We start from the raw sequence: 25480 nt of genomic DNA on the forward strand, positions 1-25480 counted from the left end.
GATTTTGGAGGTGGTTTTTATAGATTGTTTTTTGTTTTTTTCAGTTCGAGTGGATAAGGACTGGCTTCTTTTTTTTTTTTGGGTTTTTTTTGTTTGTTTCCTCGTTATCCTCCGGGATCGGCGAAATTACAGGGATGCCCTGCCGTTGGATCCGCCACGTCGGATTTCCACTTTATCCACAATGGGACGTGGCCCTACCTGACGTGGCAGCATGGTAGATGTCGTGCGGAGGGTGTTCGATGTGGTCCCACGTCTGCGTGAAAAAAATGGCTCGAAGGTGATTTCATGTGGCTGAGGTCCGAGCCCTCGCGAATAAATCGAACTTTACAGCACATTGCCAAATTGCAAGACGGATCGTTAGGCATGGTTTTTTTTTTTTTTTTTTTCGTCTATATAAAAGAGACTTTTTTTTTTTCGACCACCACCAATCGTGAATAAATCGAACTTTACAACACGCTAAGCTCGGCTGCCACTTGACATTGGAGCCGGCGACCAAGGGTAGCAAGGGGCGGAGAGGAGGTGGACGGAGATCCACCGGTGAACAGCACTGGGGCAGCGAGTAATGATCTTTTGATGTGGATGACGACATGAAGGATGAGATTTAAGTTCTTTGATGGTGATGGTCATGTGATGTATGACTTTTTCTTCACACCCTTAGTCATTGGAGTATGATTGGTTGGACAGCGATGGCGATTGGCGGTGGTCAGAGCCGATGATGAATGCACAGTGGTTAGAAGAAATGATGATCAACGCATGATGGTCGGAGAAACTGGCTATGGCACTCCATCTTGGAAGAAAATCGAACGATAATCAATTCAACCTTCACATTAATCACATGTATTCATCTACGACGATGCGAAATTGAGTCGGGCTTTTTGTAATCCGACCGTCTTTGTCGGGCTGTGGGTTTGTACCCAATCCTAACGTGCAAATCTTGCTATGGAATACTCAACGATGGCCGTTCAAAATAACACGTTATCTCATTGTCTCATTCAGCATTGTGCAAAATTTACCACATGGTTTTGACCGATTGCTTATAAAAAAAGATAAAGATAAAGATAAAGCAAAAAAAAAAAAAAATGGAGGGAGGGAGGGCATTTTGGGAAGAGAAATCTATCTCGCCCGGTCGCGACCGCAGTGGAGGACAAATAGTTGAACAGAGACGGAAGAGTCAGGGGAGTTTCACCTGAACGGGGTTCTGGGAATGTGGACAGGATAGACCTATTCCGTAACGACGCGTGTCGCATCGGAGTGCGATCGCCACGTGGCCCTCTTAAAGTTCTGGAGTCCCGAGAGGTGTAGGGTTGAGGGGCGTGATCGCACGTGAAGCTGGCCCCACCGCCTCCATCCTGATCTTGAAGATAATTATTGGCATTCCGTGACGCCACTTCCAAGTTCCGACCTCTCTCTTTCTATGCATGGGTTTCTAGGGCTTGGATTGTGGCTTATACCGTTCGACCACAAGAAGTGTAGTGTAAGTTTGGATTCATGAATAGTAATTATTATAAATATATAATATATTTCTTTCGTAATTATGAATTATAATAGAAAAATGCGATGTGCTAATTATAATGGAATTATCCGTTGAATGTAGAGTTAGTTTAAGGGTGAATTACGATAAATCTTTATATTTCAATTTCTCTTTTTTGCTTTCATTCTCTATTTGGTTATGGTTGTGCGGCTAATCCTAATAGGGACGGGGGCAAAGAAAAGAGGGGGAGGGTGGGGAATGGGCCGTCCCCATGATTCGACTGTCGCGACAAGTTTGCTTGTCGTTCAGCTATCATTATTGATAATAAAGGCAACCAGCAATGATAGTCGGAGATCCAAAGAACTCTGATGCTTTTATAACCTCATAAACAAGTGGGAAATAAACGAGAAGAAAAAAAAACCTGGACAAAAGGAGAATATACTCGTTCCAAATCATAATGACTTTAATAGCCCTCTTTTGTTTTGAAAGAGTATTTTAATGCTGTGCTCCAATTCTCTTCCCCATTGCTTAGGAAAAAGAAAAAGAAAAGAGAGAGAGCGTGCCATCCGTCATGGTTGCCAATTGCCATGAATCAAGGTGTTAGGGTTGTCTCACGTCGATTGTGAAAAGGGCTGGTGGTCATTTTATAAGTGCGAAGGAAAATCTTATCTTTTGAGCTAACTTTTAGGATGGGAGAAGATTAAGACCACCTAATACTAATATCAAAGCTTAAGTTACCAATAAGTCTGGATCCAATAGTCACACGGGTAATATACGGGTTGTTACGACTTTGACTTGAGACCCGATGTATGAGGGGGAAATTGTTGGGGTTATCTCACATCGGTTGTAATAGAGATTGGTGCTCAATTTATAAGTGTAAGGGAAAGTTTCACTCTTTAAGTTATTTTTTGGAATAATAGAGGCCCACGATCACTCAACACAAGGCGACCACAATGGTGTCGGTCACTATTAGTCAATGTGTAACGGTTGCAAGTTTGGCGGTCTAGGAACTCACTAATCTTTTTCCAATCGAAATTTTCATATTCTTCTTGGTTTTTATTAAATCTTGGATCCATCAAATTCTCATTGAGTTAGGAACATAGAATTAGTCTCTATCCACTATATCCAGCGTTTAACAATAGAAAAAACCACTTATGAGTCTACTAAACAAAGATAATATTAAAAAACGAAGGGGTCTTATATTCAATGATATCCTTTTACGAAAATTATTTGATTCGTACACGAGCATGTACGCTAGCTTGTGTCCCGTACCGTACGGGATAAATTGTGATTGACCATGATGAAACCATGAATCTTTACATGTATAGAAGAGACTTCGAATTAGATTCCGCTTGATACGAGACACATAAGTTATTTTATTTTTCTTGCTTTAGGGATTATAACTATATAGCCAACAATCATTGAGATGTAATCCCAGTTCACAAATTCACATAACATGAGTAATGTTAACTCTAGAATTATCCGCGATGCTAAACATGAAATGACTAGTCTATAAGAGCGGTTCAAAAACGCGACAAACTATCGTTAGCGCCTGAAAATTTCTCGTCGGGACCAAATTTTCATTATTCCCAACGCCGCTCTCTTGCAAAAGCATGATTACTTATTGAAAGATGGAGACGTGTAGGGTGAAGCTGCTTCTAGGGCTTCTCTATCTCTTGCCCGAAAAGGAGAGATGCTTCCAAAAGCTCCATGCATGGCCCGTACAAACCATGCAATTATTCTCACATGCAGATGCTTCGACCTGAGTTATGATAACGACTCACTTGGTGGGTCTTTCCTTTTTCAGTTGGGATCAGACTTAACCATGCAATTATCTTAATCAGAGGTTTGCGTCTCGATACTGATCAGAAGAAGATGCTCATCTCTCCACAATTATTGCCAGTCAGTTTTGGCATATCCTTCATCGCTCGTAGCTGTCGGCTCTTACCTGTTTCCCCCAGACATTTAAGTCTATTCATGGTGCCTGTAGCCGCTAGCCACTCGAGCCTCCTCTCTGCATCATCCAGTGGCGATGGAGCCTTTCATTTGCATGTGAAGTTTCTCTTTAGAAACTGCATCTCTTCCATCTGTTTTCGGGGTGTTACTGGGTTGCCGTCGACCGCTAGTCCTTATGCACTGCTTGCAATATCACAGAAAATGTTAGAGAGCATACATCCTCACGAGTTACGACTCTGTTTGGATGCATAAAACGTGCCTTCTCGTTTGTACAAGAAAAGAGAAATAGGATTGACTCCTTGAAAATGTGGTTTTTGCTTAGTTTTCAAGGCACGTCCCCATGTGTCATTACTTATTTCTCGATAGTCATACGAATGCCCTTAGAACCTATCAGCCGCGTCGAGTTCACCTAACCATCCGCTCAAAGCTTTTGGCTCGAGTCTTAATTAACTAGTCCACGAAGTTAGTGAAATATTTCGCGGATCCGGACCTTGTCACGAAAGAAGATACCGCACAGCTATAAACGGAAAAATCTAAAAAAAAGAAAAGAAAAGAAAAGAAAAGAGCACAATAAATAAACTGAAAGAAAAACGTTCGAGTGAAAACATTAGTATGATTAATCCCGGGAAATGCAACTTTAATAGTTCTTCTTAAGATATGATTCACGTGTTTACCCGCTTCTTAGGTCCGAAAGTTAGCCGAAGCACCTCCAAACACGTCTTTCCTTTTTTATCTTCCAAAATTTATGGCATGCCAAGTAATTTAGTTTCTTCATTGTGTGCTAGAGCTATAGTAATGGATTCTATCTTTGCTAGCTAAGGCAGACATAGATTGGAGTATTGGACCACTCGTCTCGTAGCCTTATTATATATGTCATCTAAGGGTGTCAATCGTTCAATTTGATTTGATATTTTGAAAAATCGAACTGAACTGAACCAATAGGAATATGCTTGAACCGAACCAAACTCGTCCTAAACTAAACTGAAAAATTGGGTTCGGCTCGGTTCGGTTTGTTTCTCGGCTTTGTTTGTTTGTTTGGGCTTTTTTTTTGTAAAAAAAAATTGGGTAAGAGATACAAGAGTCATGCACTGCGTCAACAAGCCGAATGTGCCCCAAGTCTTACGACTACGAGAAATGTCCTCTTCAACAAGCTGGAATTCCACGAAGTTCAGAACCTTCGTGTCCGAGAGAGAGAGACAGAGATGGAAATCCAGCTGGAATTCCACGAAGCTTCTAGAAACTTTTCTCTTCAACAAGCTCTTGTTCCTCCTCTTCTTCAGTTCCAGCACGAGAGGGTCAAAACAGAACCCGGAACATCGGTTGATAAAAGAGGATGACTAGACAAGAATGCGAGACAAAGGAGCGAAGAAAAGCCTGACAATCGGTGGGGACGAAGCGAAAGCCCCTCGCGAGTAGTACCTTCACTTGCAGAGAGAGACGCACGGATCTCGGAACAGGAATGGCCACACCTTCTTCTTCTCACGGATCTCAGAACAGGAATGCCCACGCCTTCTTCTTCTTCTTCTTCTTGAGGGGGACGGTGGGTTTGATCGAAATCTGATGCGAGCGCCTGCACCTCAACACCCGAGAGCGCTCGAACGAGCGGGAGAAGATAGACACAGAGACAGATTGACGACTTCAGAAGTGTGTCCGAACGTGAGAGAGAGACAGAGAGAGAATGCGATGGAGAGTGGAGAGATGTAGAACGAGAGGTATTCTCAATTTAGGGTTTTGAGTTTTTTAGAAGCCATCCGTAACTGAGGTCACCGATTCACGTTTTACTTTTATCTGTCGGCGTTCAGTTCGGTTCACCGAATCCATAAAATCTGAATCGGGGAAGAACAATGTGATTTTTTCTATTATCTGAACCGAAAATCCAACCGAACTGAAATTGCGAAATTTCATTCGGTTCAATTCGATTTGATTTTGGTTCGGTTTTTGGTTCGATTCGGACACCCCGTAATGTAAACCAGTGTTCATCTGTTTCTTGGAAAATTTACCGTTGGAGAACGTTTTCTTGGGTTTTGGCATCTGGATCAATGAGAATACTAAATTAGAGAAAAATATTTTCATAGTCAACGAAAAACTTGTGCTCTAATTTTGGGGATATGTCCCCCTCTTTTGAAAATCAAAATCCGTTTTCTAAGATACAAGAAGATCTCGCCGCTGGGGCTCGGGATCTCCGTGCCCAGGTTCGGGTTCCCCGAACTTGGGCTACGAGCCGTGGCATTTGGGTCGAGAACCACATTTTCCGGGCTCGAGACCCTAGGTCCCGGGCTTGTGGGCCCAGCGGCCAAGCCCGAGACCCCAAGTCTCAAGCCCGGGACCCCGACGCTTGCATTTGGTCCACAGATGTGCCCAAGACTCTGGTGGACATGCCCTAGACATATCAAGCGGTTAGGTCGGATCGAAAATGATTGGATTCACGTTGATCCATTTAATCTGTTTTGATTCATTTTCACACAACACAAATCTAGTGATTCATACCCGATTCTTATTGCTAAAACACTTCACTATTAGATCCAATTTATAGAAACCTTGTTTCTTGCAGATTTTTAAATAACATATATAGCTAAAATACAATGGACCATTTTTTAAAAATTTCAATTTTTTCTTTTTCTCTTTTTTTTTTTTTCCCTTCCTTCTATGTCCGGTAAGGATTACTGGTGACGATCGGCTAGATCCCGGCGAGGTTGAGGCTCACCTGAGGGCTTTGCAAGTTACATACATTTTGGGTTTAAGTTTAATGGGTTGAACATGGGTTTGCATCAAACCCATATAAACTTACTTTTAATATTTCAACTCATTTTGACCAATTTTAAAAATTTCAAATGGTCCATATTCAATCCGAGCCCACTAAAACCGAGTTAATAAATGAGTTTTTGATCAATATTGCCACCTCTAGCCCTAACCTCTCGCGGACGGGCCGAGTGCCCCTAAGCAGGGGACGTCAAAATCACAGGATTTCTTCATCAGCAAAGGTCGCTATTCCGTAGTTGTAATTTGACGATTCAGCAAATCTGTGCATAGAAATCGAATGAACTGCAGCCGTTGAGAAAGAAGCGATGAGGGGAGGAGGGCACGCCGCAACATCGAGAGGAAGACAGAGCATCCACGGGCTGTCCTGTCGTGCTGTGACCGGTGAAGTAGTATGGGACGCGAATCTCTCTGGCGTCTTGACCATGCTCGAGATATTTTCCTTTCTAGGGTTTCTTTGGACATTCCAAACCCATGCTTCTTGGCAAACGAAAAGAAAATCTCCTCCGCTCATCGTTATGCATGGGGTATGCAACTAGATCGGATTTACCTAAAAATCATATTAGATCACTCGAAAATAGGTTTGGGATTCCTGTTTAAATCGGACTGGATACACGTTCTAATTTTTTAGAACCGATTGAAATTGGTCCGATTTTCGATTCTAAGTGAAAACCCACCCGAGAACCAGATCGGCTTTCAAATCTATTTTTAACTACTGTTAAAAAAAAAAAAAAACTAGTCCCGCTCGACTCACCTCCTCTATTTTTGGTGGATTGTAACTTTTATTCCTCAGGATTGTTGCTTTTGGGGGATAGTGAGTTTTATTATTCATCTTTTTTTTTTTCGAATTATTTCATTACTACTCATACTTTTTTGCTGGAGAATCAGAAAAAGAAACAGAAGAATAACAAATTCTTAGCTAGCCTCTAGAATCGGATAAAAAAACAGGGTAGGTAACAAAATAGGTTCCAAATTTTAAAAACTGGGAACTGATTATAACGGAGAATGTTTCAGATTTTAGGTCTAAAACCTACTCACCGGACTATGCTCACCCCTAGGTTTGCAAGATGGGGTCCGTAATATTTACTCGTATTGCTGCCCTTTTCCGGAAAACAAAAGATCTACCGACGGCTAACGTAGTTACGTGGCTTGCGTTCTTGCCGTCAATGTTGTTCATGGCCTCTTCTATTCTTCAAACGCTCTTCTTTCGTTCGTTTGTTCCCTGAGCTCGCGTTCCTCAGTATATTAGACTCCCTCTCGCTCCAATCATCAGGCCGTCTTTGCTTATAAATTCTCAGAGCAAGTCCACACCATCACGTCATCATCTTCATCATCCCTTCTCTTCTCTTGACATCTTGCCATAGCCGAAGCAAACCTAGAGAGAGTGAGAGAGAGAGAGAGACAGAGGATTGTTCTATTTTACGCAGCCCGATGCGCCGGATTATGGTCTCTCGTCGATTGGCGACTAAGGCGATGGTCCCGCGTGCGAAGGCCGGGGTCGAGGTCACGCCTTCGCTGCTGGAGCGGCCGTCGAAGTCCTCCGTCTCTCCTCAACTGGAGACGATTAGAGAAGGGAGAGCTGAAGGATTTGACGAAGACAATGAGAGCTGAGTAGAGAGTTTGTACGCCGTTTCGCAGTGTTTCTATCGATTAGATCCGCATGAGTGAAATTTTTGAGAAATTTTACTTCGTTTTTCTGTGCAAGAGGTCATAATTTGCAAGCAATTTGAGCAGCCTCGGTTAGCGTTCTCGTATTACATTCTGACCTTGTTTACTGATCAATCGCGACATTGATCAATCGTCTAGTTATGTCTTGATAACCCGGTCCGATGTCGTCTTCGGGCGGGTAAGAATGGAAGCGGGTGGATCTCAATTAGGCCCAGTTGAGTCTGAGTCAAGCCCGACTATCCTAGAGAATTGCACAGGAAATCTTGCCTGGTGATGAGCTGGCCCTGGGCAAGAGATCAGCCTCGATCATGACTTTTCCGGCGATGAACGAATCAGGGTCCGGTTCGGGTCGAACTGATCTGGCCCCTACTCAATGTTCATCTCCAGTCCAAATCCTGGAGCATGGCTGCTTCACGGATCATTACGCTGATGATTGCAATCTTCATCCTAATTGCTCAAAAGTTAAGAAGAGAGCACGCTGTAATTTTTGCCAATTTCTTTTAGCATAATTGGGTTCAATTAGATACGTTGACCAGACATGAACGGACTTTTTGTCGTCTAGATCTCCATGTGACAAAATACTAAACTCTTGCGCTCGTAACAGAAAAAAAAAACGTATATCAACTGCAACTATCATAGCAAGGAAAACAAATATTGGAAAACAGCATAAAAATCACACAATCCTCATCAATTCCCATGTGCTTTTAGTCTTCGAAATGGAGCTCAAAATTGAGAAAACCTCGTTGACGATAATACATTAATCGGCTCATATTTCTGAATCGAGGAAAATTATAGAAAAAGTCATAAATCTTTTGTGATTTTGTCAATTCAGTCCTAAACATTTTAATTGTATCAATTGAGTGATAAATCTTTTCAAGTTTTGTCAATTGAGTCCACTTGATTAATTTTGGCTGAAAATTGCTGACATGGACCCCGGTCATCCTATATGGTACGGTCGGCGCTAACGGAAACAACTTTTAAGAATGTTTTAATATTTTTTTGAATTTTTTATTTGTTTTGTTTCCTTTTGTTCTTTTCTTCTGTTTTCCTTTACTTTTTTTTTTCTTTTTTTCTTCTCTTCTTCCCTCCATCGATTTTGTGCAAGTGCCGCCCTCGCCAACCTCGGGCAAGGGTCACCCTCACTTGGGTTAGTGAGGGCTGCCCCCGCCGAGCTCGTCAATGGCCGACGGAGGGTAGAAGGGAAGAAACAAGAAAAAAAAAAGTAAAAGAAAACAAAAGATAAAAAAATAAAAAATTTCAAAAATTATCTTAAAATATTACTGAATTTGTCCATGTGAGCGTTAGTCGTGCCACGTACGACGGTTGATGTCCACGTCGCCTAATTTCTATCAAAATTAGCGAAGTAGATTCAATTGGTAAAAAGTAAAAAGGTTTAGGACTCAATTAACAAAATTAAAAAGTTTATGATTGAATTGACGTTTATGATTTTTTGGACAATTTCTTCTTGAATTGTGTTGAACATCGTATCTGATCGGCCTAAAAAAAGAAAAAAGAAAAAAACAAGTGTCCATTTGTAGCCTCGACTCGTGTCCCAACTCGTCGGAGATCTAGATTCTTCTCGATTTGATTGTCTCTTGCCTTCGGCTTTCCTTAAGTCATAGCTTCCGCCAGTCTCGGGAGTTTCTCGAGCTCCTCATGGATCGATGTCACTACCCTTAATCCAACAAAGACACGTACGTATCACTATGCACAAGTGATGTGGAATTGCAAATGTTACCATCGAAGGATGAGACTAGACATTAGACCCGTGACTTAAAATAGTGGTGCAAACCACCGACCACGTTGGAGTCCATCTACACTTGGCCGTCTCTCGGCCATATCTTCAATTTACATGATCTACTACTTCTTCTTTTTTTAATTTCTAATTCGAGAGAGAAAGCAACGTTAATTGAAAAAAGCAATCTTCTGAAAAACTATATATTATTTTGAAGGTTGGTGGTGGCTGTCGAATTCAGCCATACCTTTCACAAAGACCAACCCCTCTAAAGAAAAAAGGTAAAATTAGACTATAGGGTTTGTACATATAGCCAAAGTCGGTTGGCTGTCGCTAAATAATTTCTATCACATTGTGGCTGACCAATGAATGGGTTCTCTTGTTATTGTTTCTTTATGAATAGATTTTTATTTTTTTTTGTCAGAATTTTAGGAATAGATGAATATGTCAACATCGTGGCAGATGTCATCCCATTGCTTCAAGAAATTATTGGGGTTGATAAAAGAACTTTCCAACATTGTAATTTTTATGAATTAGGATTAGGGTTTCGTGTGTTTCCTCCGTTCCTCGGCTCTTTTGATTCTTGGGCTAAAAGTGATGACCTCCACATTGTGTTTTGTTAGATTTATATTAGGATTATCTTCATGAGTTATCACTTGTTAATCATAGACAAACGAAAAACTTGAGGGAATATATATATATATATAGCGCAGCAAAAATTTGATACCTTTATCAACGAGATCGCCAAGAGATAGTTCGAATCCAAGCTGTCAATATATCCGGTTTGACCTACTCCCATTAAAAAGCTTAAGTCGATAAGTTATGGACAGCCTAAAATATATTAACTGCTCCACGGTATACCAATTTTTCGATATGGAGAGACTTGGCCAAGTCCAACCGACATGGTTATCAACGATACCAAAGTTTGATGGGGATTATTAAGTACTGTCTACATGGTCATCTTTGGTAATACTCAATGAGCTTGAGATGCCATAACTCTATTGACCATTTTTTTTTTGCTTTAGGCTACTTCTATGGATGTTTATGCTGGCAACATTTACTCTATGTTACACTCTGTCGTTGTCCGACGGTCATATCAGCTGGATTTAATCAAGTTTTGTGCCGAAGGGATTTTTTTTTAGTTTTGCATAAGTAGAAAGATTCGATCAAAAAAGTTAAAAGCACGATAATTTGATTAGAAAAGTAATGAAAATACAGGAAATAAAAATTGAATTGTCCCAAAATATAGCCCTCGACATTAGTAGTGCCGGTAAAATTTTGGATTTTTTCCCTCCTCCAAACTATAACTTCTCTAACTCTAAGTAAGAAAATCACATCATATAGTACTATATACGGACAATATTCTCTGTCTCTTTGTAGAGCACGAAAGTTGAATCCGTTATCTATGATACTAGGATCCCCATTCCCCCAATCTCTTTACCAGTAGGGCCTCGTGTCTATTGACAATGAGGTGGTGACATAGGTTTTTTTTTTTGGTCGAAATTTGTTCCAAAAGAACGATGGTTGAAAGGTAAATAAAAAGGATAACAACCTTTATACGATATTTTGGAGAGTGGGGAGAGATAATTTCGCTGCAAAGTATGCTAACTTTGAATCTAATCGATCTGTTCTCACAAAAAAAAAAAAATCTTAAATTTCCCTTCATCTTTCATCCAAATATGATGAATAAGACATTCCAAATCGACCCAATTCAAGAAACAATTTCATATCCATGTGGTTGGCATGGACGGAAGGACCGAATCATAAAAAATTACAAATGGGAAAATGGTACCTGCGATCAAATTATTTTGTTTGTTCTTCGATGGGAGCGATGTAAAAGGATAAGGTCCGTGACGAAAGATGCTTCGATGTCCAACCAAAAGGGCCCGGAATACTCAATTCCATCACAGGGTTTAGGTGCAAAGTACAGATAAGTTCATCTGGCAAACCCTAATTATTGCAATAATTGGAAGAATTATCTATTTATTTTATTTAATCTTTTTTGAAAAATTGAATGGTATTCATTCACGTTTCGTCTGCATGATCTGTTGGGATCGCTTTTTAGATTAAATGGACATTATTCCCCAATTCTTACCTGTTTGGCCTGGAGTTGAACCAACATGGTCCCCCTATTCGACCCCAAAAAAAAAACCATGGTTCCCGTAATTTATTCGACCCCTTGGTCCCATTGACAACCTTGCCATTTGGACCAGCTTGCCAGCTCCTTTATGAGAAGAATCCCCAAAAAAAAAAAAAAAAAAAGATTCATGCAGATAATTAGAATAAGTAGAGTAGGAAATAGAAACCAGAGAACAGCTAATTAGAACAACATTGATCGTCGGAAGTGCTTTGAACGATTTGACATGTCCTGGACGATAAAACACCGCATGATTGATGTATCGATACCAACTGCAAGAATGAATACGAGCCACACAGGGAGCTGGTCAATCCTTCGATCCAGTGTCGAGAGAGAAGGACTTACGATCTGGTGTCGAGAGAGGAGGAGGAGCTTATGGTGGAGCGATCTCGCTGGTCTCCCCTGCGAATCGGTCGACCCTATTTCGCGTGGATGGGATTGGGGATGAGGTTGGTCAATGATCGTTTGGAAACCTTGTTCGGGGTCCTGTAAATTAATTTGGGAGAGAGTGAGCAGGGCCAATCTTGTACGTGAAGATTGTGGTGAAACTTTGAATGTGGAAACTTAATTGGAATAATTAGGGGCCTCATTTGATAATTTCGAAAGTATAGGGGGGTGGGTATCCTTTCAGAAACAGAATTCTGAGGGGCCACCTGAAAATGACCAAAGAATTGGTGAGGGAACATAGTTAGCATCTGCTTGGGAATGAGTAGAATATACTTTTTTGCTATGATCTATCAAGTCATCAACAATCATACGCATATTTCTGAGATGCCTATAATTGATGATGCTTCAAGTTACACACCTCATTATTAAACGAAAAGTACTTCCTAATCTTACCAATTAACTCAAAGCAATTCGGTTAACTTGATTTCTATAAAACATTTCTATGTCCACATTCCATGTTCGGTTGGTGATAAATGTATCTTTAAAACCTAAAAAGACAATTACTTAACACGGGCATCATCCAATTGTCGCTCGGAAATATTTTTGAGTGAACCGGTATGGTTTTGATTTCTCGAACTCGTGTCATCTTTTAAACTTTGTGCTGCAACCATTTTTTTGAATCTAGTCTTCTAATTCGTCGGGTTTTTACTTGAAGTCCTCTTACTACCGACCGCCTTCTTAAACTCGCCCAAAGACTTATTTTTGCAGTCGGATTCCGTAACTTGGCGTTTTGCCATCGAATCGCGTCAACACTCGGTACTTACTCCATCGAATTGTTGAGAGGACACGACGTCGAGAAACTGTCGGACTTTCGTGTGCTCTTCTACATGAGCACACCATATGCCTGCGATTTGTTCATTCCAATAAACTCACAGAGTAGGTGACGGGAGGACTTGATTGAAAATCGGCTAAGTTGGAGGGTCCAATGCGATTGCAAAAAGGAAAACGAAGGGCAAATTCGAAAAACAGTGGAAGTCAGAGGTCCAGAATTAGACTCGAAACAACATTTTTCGATTGCTTCACCAACTATCATCCCTAGAAATCATTGCATTCTTTAAAAGGAGAAGTGGTTGAGAGCTCAAGGCCATCATCCTTTGGAAACTTTCCTAAACATTAATAAGTGGATTGAGATGGTTTGGCTTGTTAATTCAAATATACATCATATCCATGTGCTCACATATGCTAAGTTAAATTAAAAAATAGCTAAAAAATTAAAAATAAAATAAAAAACAAGAGACAAAACAAAATAAAATTTTAAGGCATATGATAGCCGCCGAAGGACAAAGGTGGGACCCAATGCCAACCTAAGAAAATCGAAAGCAAACGATGTGGGCGGCCAAAAAATAAGCTTAATCATGTCATTAGCCACACATAATCGCCCCTTTCTTTATTCACTAATCCCCCCTCGTTTCACTCATAAATACCCTTTTTTTGCCCCCACAGTCTTCCTCACTTCCACTCTCTAATCACTAAGCCTAAGCAAAACCCAGCTTCTCTTGTCCATATCCGATCCCGATCTCCGACGGAACCCGGGGTTTGAATTCTGATAACGCAGCCGGTAACGATGGCGAAGGACGTCGAGGTGGTGGAGCAGGGCGAGTTCGCGGCCAAGGACTACCAGGACCCGCCCCCGGCTCCGCTCATCGACGCCGAGGAGCTGATCAAGTGGTCCTTCTATAGGGCCGTCATCGCGGAGTTCATCGCCACGCTGCTCTTCCTGTACATCACGGTGCTGACGGTGATCGGGTACAAAAGCCAGACCGATCCCATCCACAACGGCACCAACTGTGACGGCGTCGGTATTCTCGGCATCGCCTGGGCTTTCGGCGGCATGATCTTCGTCCTTGTTTACTGCACTGCCGGCATCTCCGGTACGTTCTGACGACATGATCGTCCAACTCCCTACGAAAACGGATAAATAAGCAGCAGTCTATCAGAGAAAACAACGAAACTAAATGGCGAATAGGGTAGCTTATTTTAACTAATTAAACCGGCATAAGTAGCAAACTCTTGAGGGTGCTATGGCGAGCTGGTGACAAAACGTTACGTCCCGGATGATTAAATTAAGAAGGATGGTACACATATGCATGAGACTTAGGCGGGGATTTCAGGTTATGACCCGTGAACGGTATGATCTTGGAAGGAGTTCAGATTATAATCTCTCATAAACTATGCTCAGGAGGGCACATCAACCCGGCGGTGACGTTCGGGCTGTTCTTGGCGCGCAAGGTTTCGCTCATCCGGGCGCTGTTGTACATGGTGGCGCAGTGCTTGGGCGCCATCTGCGGTTGCGGGTTGGTGAAGGGCTTCCAGAAGGCCTACTACCCCAGGTACGGTGGCGGAGCCAACGAGCTACAACCGGGCTACAGCAAGGGGACCGGTCTCGGCGCGGAGATCATCGGCACCTTCGTCCTGGTCTACACCGTCTTCTCTGCAACCGACCCCAAGAGAAGCGCCAGAGACTCCCACGTCCCCGTAAGCACCCCTCTTAACCCTTTTCCGATCTGTCGTCGGCCATGTCCCCGGTTCCTATGTCTGCGCAAACACCATGTCCTAGGAAGTGTTTTCGGGCGATTTCGAGTGAAACTGATGTTTTCTCCTCTGTTGTTGTTGGGTTGGTGAAACTGAAGGTGTTGGCACCACTTCCAATTGGGTTTGCTGTGTTCATGGTTCACTTGGCTACGATCCCTGTCACCGGCACCGGCATTAACCCGGCCAGAAGTTTCGGTGCTGCAGTCATTTACAACGAGAAGAAGGCCTGGGATGACCAGGTAATTCAATCTCATCAACACCCACCGTCGACATAACTTTTTCTACTTGGGTCCTTAAAACTTTGTTAATCATGTCAATCTGTTTGGTTTTTTCTCAGTGGATCTTCTGGGTTGGACCGTTCATTGGGGCTGCAATCGCTGCATTCTACCATCAGTTCGTCCTCAGAGCAGGCGCCATCAAAGCCCTTGGATCCTTCAGGAGCAATCCTTAATCATCAGCTCCAGCATTGAGGTCTCTCAGAAAACGACGAAGAGGGGAAAACCATGAAAATAGGAAAACAAAAAGAGAATAACAGTGAAGGTGATAAAGTCTGTATCTTTTTAGGTCCTCTGCATGATCTGTAGCTGTTTCTTTATCCCTTTCCTGGGTTTGAGATTTGGCAAAGAATGAGCTGCTGCTAAGGAGAAAGGAAACTGTAAATAAAATTCAATGTGGGGGGCAAGAGTCGAGAGTCAAAGAGTGTGATCTGGAAGTACCCATCTTCTGGTTTTTTCCTTCTTCTTTTTCAAGCTTTTTGCTTTGTATGTATTTTTATTAGAGGGTGTTTGTCGTCTGCTTATGCTGTTAAATTTCTATTATCCTTCTCATCTTATCCTCCTTCACCAATTGGTGTGCTTGATGTTTTATTTCCATTTTTCTCTCAATTAATACAAATTCGCCTCTTGGGATATCTTTCGAATGCATTGCTTCGCTCTCGCGACATGCACAATTAATACTTTAGAAACAAAGAATTTTATTAATCCCGAACATGATCCTCCCTTACTCTTGATGTTTCCCATCCTTTGTATGAAAAACCAATCTCCAACAAAAAGAACACAAAACAGATGAATTCATCCAAAAATTATGATCATCTTCTTTTGTGCCTCTATTAAGTACTTCATTTTGCCCCCCAAAGGAACTTCACGTGAGCCAAAGAAACTGTCCCAAGAAAAAACACCAAGCCTTGGTGGTCATTTTGTCATTAACGGAAGCGGCCTCGTTCTCAAGTACGGTCTTATCCTCAACCCCTGTAGACAAAACCCTAGAATCCGAACCAGGAGATGGCATCATTAAACATCATAATCCCATTTGATGCCAGGTGGTAGAGAGCTGATGGCCCTAAAAAAAAAAAGAAATCAAGTGGGGGGTCTACCTTTTTGTCGTGGTGGTGGTGGTGGTGGTGGTTTTGGAGAATGACAAGATAGAATATGCCTTTGCTTCTTCCCATTATTTTAATCAAGTTGTCAGGGGAGATAATTATCTGAAAAGATAACCACCAAAAAGATTAAAAAAAATGAAAAATAAATAAACGAGTTAGGTCAACACAAAGCTAGGGATTCCTCCCTTTTCTTTTGAAATTGGAAAAAAGGGTGGATGGTCCTCTTTTTCTTTCTCCAATCGTGAAAGGGCACAAAATTATTAACGTTATCTCGTCCTTATCATGAGGTGGGGTCTTCAATTGTCATTTTCCAGCGAGCTGATTAGGTGAGGCTTTAGTCGCCAGTTGATGCATTATTAGGATTAGTTTAATTAGTGGACGTAAGGACGTTTGCTTTTCGACATCCTCCTTTTTTTTTTTAATTTAATTTAATCGTATTTTTCTTTTTGTCAAGTACATAGCTGTGACTCCAATTGGGGGCATCTAAACTTAGGTTTCATGTCCTTTTTAGCTGAAGATAAGTGCAAGGTGTCTTCTTCTTTGCTGACATTACTAATTGGAAATACGACATCCCAGCTTTTCCTTTCCCCCCCTGCTTTGGTAGGGCACTAGCAAGTGCTCACTATACACTGTGTTAATACACAAGATTACGGATGAACTTTGGGTCAAGTCCAACTCGACCTTGAATTTCATGTAGTTAATACTCAAGAAACTAATGTTTTTAATGCTAATTTATGAATTTTTGGTCCAAGAAATGATTCTCAAATGCTGCTCTTACCAATGAGAAAGCCAGCTTACACCTCTAAGGCCACGGAAAAGAGAGAGACCCTGAAAAAGAAGATACCCCGTCTTTATCACATGCACATGGAGCTGTGAATCAAAAGTCATCTTCTTCTCAAATCCATTTCCAAGAGAATTCTGGAAAGAGAGGGATGGGCGGAGTGACCCTCTAGCTATCAGAAAATTCGAGATAGAAAAAATTTCACCTACGAGACAAGGGGCACATCAATCGCACCATCCCCCTATATTTTGGATGGAGACTTTTGAGCTGCACATATCACCATCTTTTCACATCATCTACACTTGGCATGATTATCATATCCAAGTAATCCTCTTGGTTTGCTAGGCTTTTCCAAGCAGAAGAAATAGGATTAGTACTGATGAAACTTCTTGAGGATAGGGATGAGCATGGTCCGGATTGGCCCGGTTCTCTCAAGAATTGAGATAGGATTAGTGATTCCGATTCTCAATTTTTGGAACCGGGACCCCGCCCCATTAGGTTCCTGAACGGTAAAATGAAGATAAAAAATAAAGGAAAATTAACTCCCCCAATTTAACTTGTTTGATCAAAGGAAAAAACCCAAAGAGAGGATAAATGAAGTGCTCCCTTGTCGTCCTAGGCGAGACTTTTATGCGGAAGATTATCTTGGATCCGGAAGAATTTTTTTTAGGATTCTACTTAGTTCTTGCCCACGGTGCTCCTTAACAGCCAAGTCTGCCCTTAGTTTTCTGGAACATTAAGTTTTTTTTTTTTGGTCGTGATCAGAATTAAGTTGTGTATTTAAAAAAAGTAAAATTTGTTGGTCCAAGTGGGACGTTTGATCTGGTTTCCCTTTGAATTGGGATCTGGACCACCTGGACACCAATGCCATCTTGAGGAACCGAGGACTGGACCGAGGACTTCCAAAACTGGATCGGTGACTTTCGGAACCGGACCAAACCCGTCGGTCCGATCTGCTCGGTTTGTCTTACTCATCCCTAGGGGATTGTGTCCTAAATTCACTACGATTGTGACAATTCAGTTATAAATTTTTTTTTTCAATTTTGTTTTTATCTTGCTTTTTTTTTAATTGAGTTCCAAACTTTTTGCATTTGTCCCAATTCAATTCATTCAGCTAATTTTGGCCGAAAATTGATGATGTGGCGCGTGTGGACTTTCCTTTAATAATAATTTAATATTTTCCATATTTTTTATTTTATTTTTCTTTTCTTTTCTTCTTATTTTTTTTCTTCTCTTCCTTCTTCCTCCAATCGGTCGCCAGACCTCGACAACCGGCTAGAGACAAGGGTGGGTAGGGGCGAGCTTCACTAGAGACTAGCGAAGTAGACCTTGCCGGCCCTCAGCGACCGTTTGAAGGAAGAATGAAGGGAAGCAAAAACAGAAAGAGAAAAAAAAGAAAAATAAATAAATAAATAATATCAAAATATTATTTAAAATTATCCACGTCGGTGCCGGTCATGCCACGTCAACGATTTTCAATCAAAATTAGCCGGATGGACTGAATTGACATAAATGAAAAAGGTTCATGACTCAATTGATAAAAAAAATATTTATGATTGAATTGATAAAAAAAATTTATGACTTGAATTGACAAAATTGTAATAGGTTTATAAGTCTCTTAGTATTTTTTTTCCTGAAATCCTACCCATGCCTAAAAATACATATCATCCCTTACACTCCCACATCAGCATCGACATATTTTATTTGCACCATACTTTGGCATTGTTTGACGATCACGTCAGCCCTTGCACTTCTAAACCTATTGCAATTGTGTCAATTCAGTCACAAACCTTTGTTTTTTCAATTGGTCCTAAATCTTTTACATTTGTCCCAATTCAATCCATTCAATCAATTCTGACCTAAAATTGCTGACGTGGCATGTCCGGCGCTAATGTGGCGCCGCCGGCTCTGACATGGACATTTTAAATCTTATTTTTAATTAAATTTAAATAAAATATTTAAAAAAATCAGACTTGGACCAAAGTAACGTCGTCTTAATAACATCATTGCCACGTATTAGAGTGAGAATATTAAAAAAAGTCACGTCCTCGTTGTTTGTTAGCCACGTTAGACATATATAATGGAAGGACTCGATTGTACCAATTTGACAAGTTTTAAGACTTGATTGCACTTTTTGTAAATCTTAGGACTCAATTACACTTTCATGACAAGTTTTAGTACTTCTAGTGAGCATATCTCTTTCCTTTAAAATAACCATCTTCTCTCATCTCTAATTGAAAAAAAAAAAAAAAAGCTTCTCTTATACTTTTCTGAATTAGGTACAGTCGTTTTTATTGCATTGTTCTAAAAGATTGCCGGGAATGAACGAACTTGAATAATGCATCGCGTTCCTGGAGCAAACCCTTTCCTCCATTAAATTTGGCTTTCCAGAAGTCCTCCGGGTCCAGGAAGACCTAACCAACTTTTATTTAACTTTATTACCAACACCTTAAATTTACAGTTAATGTACGAAATTACTAACTTTATTCTCGATTAAGTAAAACGATAGAAAAATTAATTTATATTTACAAGCCAAATAAATGGTGGTAGCTAAGTCAAACGAAGATTACTAACCAATGCTGGTTGATAACTTAATAGGGTATTTGTTTTTGGTTCTATAACTGGAGAAAAGTTAAAATCACTTAAAGTAATGTTAGAAAATCCATATGAGAGTTGGTAACTTTTAAATGAAATTAAAAAGGTAAACAATTTGGTGAAAGATACAAAGTTGGTAATAGAAATGAAAAAAGAAGCTTGGTAAGTAACTCAAATGAGAGTTAGTAACCCAAAACTAATTGGTAACTTAATCGAAGAAAAGTTAGTGATCGCTCTAATAAAGGTTAGTAATTTCTAAAAAAGTTGGTAAATTGTGCTTACTGAGTAGTAATTTGATGGGAGATAGTTGGTGAGCCATGCCAAGTAGGTTGCTAACCTCTAAAAGGAATTTAGAAGATGGAAGGAGTTGTCGATCAAGACAAATAAGCATTTATAACTCGGTAGAAAAGTTGATCAATCAGAAAAAAAACGATCAAACATGAGTAAGTTCTTCAATAAAAATTAGTAACTCAAAACTAGTTGGTAATAGAATCGGACAAAATTTAGTCAATTACTCCATTTAGCTTGGTACTTTTACATAAGAGTTAGTAGTTATGAAACATTGGTAAAGTCATGCAAATAAAAGTCAATAAGCTAGTAAAGAAATTGCTATAATTTTTTCAAAAAAAGTTGGTAATTACATAAAACTGTCGGTATACTACTAACAAGTTACTTGAAATAAAATATACTGGTCATTATTTGTACCAATAAGTTGACACTTTCCAACAATTAATAAAATTTATGGGCACAACTATAGTCTACATCACTTTGCATTAAAAAGGAGTGGTGAAAAATCCATAAGCCCATTAAGATCGATCCCGAACTATGCTCAGTGTGACTCATTGAAACCCCAAATTTGTGCCTATATGATACATTTATCCCAAACTTATACCGGTGTGACGCATTTACACCAAACTTTTTCTCGTGACACAAAAAATCCAAAACTTGTATACGTGTCGGGTTTTTGATGTCACCAAAAAAAAAAAAAAAAAGCAAGCTTGGAGTAAATGTGTCACACATGTACAAGTTTATGATTTTTTGCGTCTCGTAAAAAAAATTGGGGTAATTATGTCAGCTTAGAGTTTTTCATGATATATTTTTTTTTTTTGCCCTAAGTAAAATATGGATATGTAAAAAGCCTTACAATTAGAAGTGCACGGAGGAGAGAAGGGAGATGGGCGTCTATGAGCTTGATAGTATCAAGCCCAAATACAAAACCAAAGGCTTTGTGGTTGCATGAGGCCCAAAAGGAGGAGTGATATTTCTCCGTTTTGTTACTTGTAGGCCCAGATTTTCCTTAATCATTCCCAATGCCTAAATATTTAGAATTAATACGAAGAGTTTTTTTTTTTTTTATAACCGAGATTTCCCACGTGCAATGGACTATTCCTCGGAGTAGTGGGGGTATGCCAATGTCACCGGGTAAATATCCCAAGACGTGGTCATTGGAAGTCGAACCTAGGACCTCATCGGTTTAACTGTCTAAGGCCCACGTCCAAGGCCCATGAAACTTAACCAACTTGTCCAACGCCCCATTGACGAATTAATACGAAGAGTTGAAGTTTCGAGTAGCCAACAATTCTAAGAACTTCAAAAATAAAGAGCAAAGAGTCCATGTAAATCTCCCAATTGGGCCACATCACAATTTTACTGTTCATCACCTAATCGTTGGAATACATGTAGAATCTCCGGAACTACCAAATTGGTTGGATCGGTGGTAAATGACTCACTTGTCATTCGGGAAAATTGTCCAAAAAAATCTGAAATCTATAACACCTTTATCAATTCAATCATAAAATCTTTTGATTTTACCAATTAAATTGTAAGTTTTGCCAATTGAGTTCACCCGGCCTATTGTGGCCGAAAATTGCTCACATGGATGCTGGTTATCCGACGTGGTATGGCCTACGCCGACGTGAACAATATTTCAATATTCTTTCGACTTTTATTAATTCTTTTCTTTTCTTCTCTGTTCGGCGAGATTGGCGGCCGTCCATCCGCGACCACAAGTGAAGGGTCGAACGAAATCAATTGGCAAGACGTGAAAATATTAGGACTCAATTGATAAAATTAAAAGGTTTATGAGTGAATTGGTAAAAATGCAATAACTTTATAACTTTTTAGAAAATTCCCTCATGAGATCGAGAGTTTGACTCGTATCGTGAGAGAACCTCCGAAGAACTCGTCACTTGTCATCTAACCGTGGCATACCTTACGTGGAAAGACTTCCTAACAGATAGCATCTTTTTGTGTGGAGGGAACGTCAAATGGTGACGAGCCCGCCAAGTTCGGATGTTTAGGTGGCGGGTGGTGCCGGGTTTTTGTGGCCCAATACAAATATACAAAAGTTAGGACCCTTACGCCCTATTGGTTTTTACAACATTGAGTACTATACATGCGTGTATTATACGATGTTTCTCCCTCCTCGGTAAGAAACTGAAATTTTATACGTAGATATACTTTTCTTTTTATCCGCATTATACATGCGTGTTCTGTATCTTGTATACAATAAGTGGCCTTTCATATTACCACTATCAAAAAACTGCTGGAAGATTTAAACTCCGACGAAGTGGGATTTAGGTTTATTTCGAGGGAGCGAAGTGCGTTCGACTGAATCAGACTTATTGGGTAAAAGGACGAATGGGTCTGTGGATTGGGCACGCTTTCGGTCTTTCGTAAGTCCCAATTGCCTAAAACATCATTTACGCACAATCAAATGTTCGGGCCATCGGTTCTGTTTTTGGCTTTGCCCCCTACTTCGGTTTCATGAAACTACGAATTACGGGCGCGTTTGTTTCGGTGAAAGTGCTTTTCGAGAATTGATTTTTCGGACTTTCGGCATTTGATTCCCCGAAAATGACCCACTCAACGAAAAGTATTTTCCGGTCAACGGAAAATTCATGCGTAAAATTTGGCTAGTGAGTTCGTAAATCTATAGAGGTGTAAACACTTTTCGAGATTGTTCATCTCAATTTTTTTAATATTTTATTTTGTTTATGCATTATTTATGATTTTTAATATTTTTATAATTTTTGGTTCTTTAAATATATATTTTTTTCCTTTTCCTTCCACCACCGATAGCCAGCGGCCGGCGACTAGCTACGGACGTGAGCTGAAGAGCTCGAGGCTCGCTTGCGACCAGCGAGCTCGAGTTTGCCCATGGCCGCCACTAGCCGATCGCGGTGGACGGAGAAAGAAAAGTAAAAATAAAACAACTAAAAAATACTTTCAAAGTTCGATCTTTTTGTAGCACGAGATAAAGTTATGAGATTGAGATCATTTTTCAAATTAGATTCAAACACGAGAAAACGTCTTTGATCACATGTCACCAAACATAGGAAAATTAACAATTTCTCTGGAAATTTTTTTTCCTGAAAAGCATTTTCCTTTTTCGCGAAGTTTCCTCCCGACCAAAGGCAACCTGTGTCTGGGTCCCAACACAAACTATTTATGGGACTTTAGTGAGATTCTCGATTCTTTTTTTCAGGTTTGAGAATAAATTTAAAAGATGAGAAAATAATAAATATCATAGTAGAGGTTGGTTATGTGGATGATTCACTCAGCCTGCCTAGACCCGACCAATTGATTGGGCCAAAAATAGGGAATCTTTGTCGACATCATGCTCCCTATTTATGCTCGACTTGCTTAGAAAGGCTCACTCATGCCCGATCGGTTTCGTATGATACCTTAAACCTTTTCAAATCACGAGCCAGTTTTTTTATTTTTATTTTTTTTTCTGGTCAAAGTAACATTTTCACAGAAATTCAAGAAAGGAACAAAGCAATCTAACTGCAAATCAAGATAAATCCCGGAACAACTTCAAAACAAAACAAACTCCATATTACAATATGGATCATTAAAACAAGGTTAGGAATCACACGCTCAAAAAACAGATCCGTGACTTTTTTTAAATCAAAATGGGAGATCTATCATCAAATCCATCTTCAATAACGAACACAAATTGAGGCCTCCAACCGTTATTACGCCTATATTTTTCGACGTTGCGCGCCTAGATTCCGCAACCGTTATTACAGTTTTGTTTTTCAATGTTGCGCAGCTAGATTCGGTGTCCTCAACACTATCACCCTTCGTAGTAACAAGTTTTTTTTTTTTATTGTTTTGGTAGTCGAATTTAGAGGAACAAGGTTGAACAAGCACAAATCTGACACTTGTGAGAGCGAATCCTTCAAAAAGCTCATCCGATCTACTTGAAAACCGAACTTGTACATCAAAGAAACTCGAGTGAAGCGAAATCACAAAACCATTCACGTAAAAATCTCCAAATCTAAATTAGGTCGGGGTAGAAATCTTGTCGAAACGGGAGAGAAAAGATTCCATGTCTAAAGGAGAAAGCCAAAAAAGGATCTTTCGTGTGATCAGAAGAGAAAAGCTCCTTAAAGCATGAGGAAAGAAAGAAATAGAATATAAAGAACCAAATCAAACAAAGAAAAAGAAAAAGCAAAAGGGAGGGGAGGGAGAGATCTAACTCGAACACTCTCGTCTATGGAGCTTGAGATGGCTGTGTGAAGATGAGAGTGAGATGGAAAAAACCGAGGGAGAAGAAAGAGAGAGAGAGAGAGAAAAAAGAGAGAAGATAATCACGAGCCAGTTCAAGCAAAGACACTTAGTCCCCACATGCTCGACCTAACTATTGATCACATTAATGTCTTGAACCGGCTTGACTATTTATGTCCACAAATCGTTCTAGCTATCATCATTAGCAAGAGGAATTGTTTGGAAGGCCGAAAACAAAGCTCAAAGGTATTGGATAGATTCACTCTGTTGCCATTATAACGGCTGGAAAGCCGATTCGATCCTTGCGAGACCGAATCGCAGTGGATTCCATGATGGGGTGTAAAAAATGTGCTCGATTCAATCTACAACAAGGAGTCTAGAGAGGGATTTCGAAGCTCTTTTCAGACTTTTTCGGGGTAATCCAGGGACACGAGCAGGGATGGAAAGCATGCCTTCAGAACCATCCATTCCGAAATAGCACTTGCGAGTTGTGGGGGGGGCCCTTTTTGAATTTGGCAAAATAGGTAGAACGTGACATGTTCTGCCGGCAACAAAGGAAAGATTTGGCACAGCTGGCTGATTGGAGAGACACCAAAAATTCTTGAAAGTCACATGACTACGACATACCTTTTGCCTCGTTGGCATCCTCCTGTCATCCCTTTTTTTTTTTTTTTGCCCCCTTTACATTCACGTTAACCTCAAAATTAAAAGAGAGAAAACGCGTTTCTTTCGGCCTTATCAGCCCACGAGCGACCCATCGAGGCTTGTGGGACGATATGAGCGGGCCATCAACTAGCCATCGCCGACGTCCCACAACCAATGGGGTGGTGGCCACAGTAAGAGGGAGGGCCTGGCCCTCGCCTTGGTCGGCGGCCACCTTGCTAGCCATCGCCGACTTCCCATTGACGATGGGGCAGCGGCCACAGGAGAAGGGCTTGGCCCTCCTTCCATCACACGGTTCTTTTTTTTTTCATTTGGTGTGTTTTTCTAACTTTAGCTTTTTTGTGTTTGTCCTTTTGGGATTTTTTTTTTCCGATTTTTTAAACCTAATTTGATTAAAATTCGGCCTAAAAATTAGGATTTGGATCAAAGCGACGACGTTTAAGTATTTTGGTTAACCTTAACGCCATGTAAGATACTATGTAGAAAAGAGAAGTTTTAGGATTAAATTACACATTTACGATAAGTTTTAGGACTTCTATAGCACTTATCTCTATCTTATTTTAGCATACGGAACAGGTCTGGACAATGAATTCAAGGTCGATAACAAGCTCGACCGGTTAGCCCGGCAGTCTCGTTCTCTGGCCCACATCTTCATTACAAAGTTCTAACTCCCTCACTTTCTCCCCCAGCGTGCCAATTCCGATATAGGCACTAATCGCAACAAGTTGTACGATTAACTTTTTGAAGAATTTCCGTTGGTAATTGGCATATGTTTTATTTGACGGACCAAACCGCACTTTAATTCCAGGGGCTAATGGCCTAAATTCGTCTCCATCGATTCGATA

At 40.4% G+C, this 25480-nt stretch overlaps 1 protein-coding gene across 1 annotated transcript; it reads left to right on the top strand.

Moving 5' to 3' along the window:
* Positions 1-13598: 13598 nt before the first annotated feature.
* LOC115738222 (aquaporin PIP2-4-like) lies at positions 13599-15619 on the top strand. The gene is made up of 5 exons (XM_030670782.2): positions 13599-14042; positions 14351-14646; positions 14802-14942; positions 15041-15190; positions 15239-15619. The coding sequence occupies exons 1-4, from the start codon at positions 13736-13738 to the stop codon at positions 15152-15154; spliced, it is 858 nt and encodes a 285-aa protein (XP_030526642.1). The 5' UTR covers positions 13599-13735; the 3' UTR covers positions 15155-15190; positions 15239-15619.
* Positions 15620-25480: the final 9861 nt, after the last annotated feature.

This window comes from Rhodamnia argentea, chromosome 8, assembly GCF_020921035.1.
Source record: "Rhodamnia argentea isolate NSW1041297 chromosome 8, ASM2092103v1, whole genome shotgun sequence".
Classification (NCBI taxonomy): domain Eukaryota; kingdom Viridiplantae; phylum Streptophyta; class Magnoliopsida; order Myrtales; family Myrtaceae; genus Rhodamnia; species Rhodamnia argentea.

Bases quoted from the DNA above. Each gene is read 5' to 3' on its own strand.
- LOC115738222 (XM_030670782.2), top strand. From the start codon at position 13,736: ATGGCGAAGGACGTCGAGGTGGTGGAGCAGGGCGAGTTCGCGGCCAAG. The intron at 14,043-14,350 runs GTACGTTCTGAC...AACTATGCTCAG, and splicing joins CTGCACTGCCGGCATCTCCG to GAGGGCACATCAACCCGGCG. The intron at 14,647-14,801 runs GTAAGCACCCCT...GTGAAACTGAAG, and splicing joins CCAGAGACTCCCACGTCCCC to GTGTTGGCACCACTTCCAAT.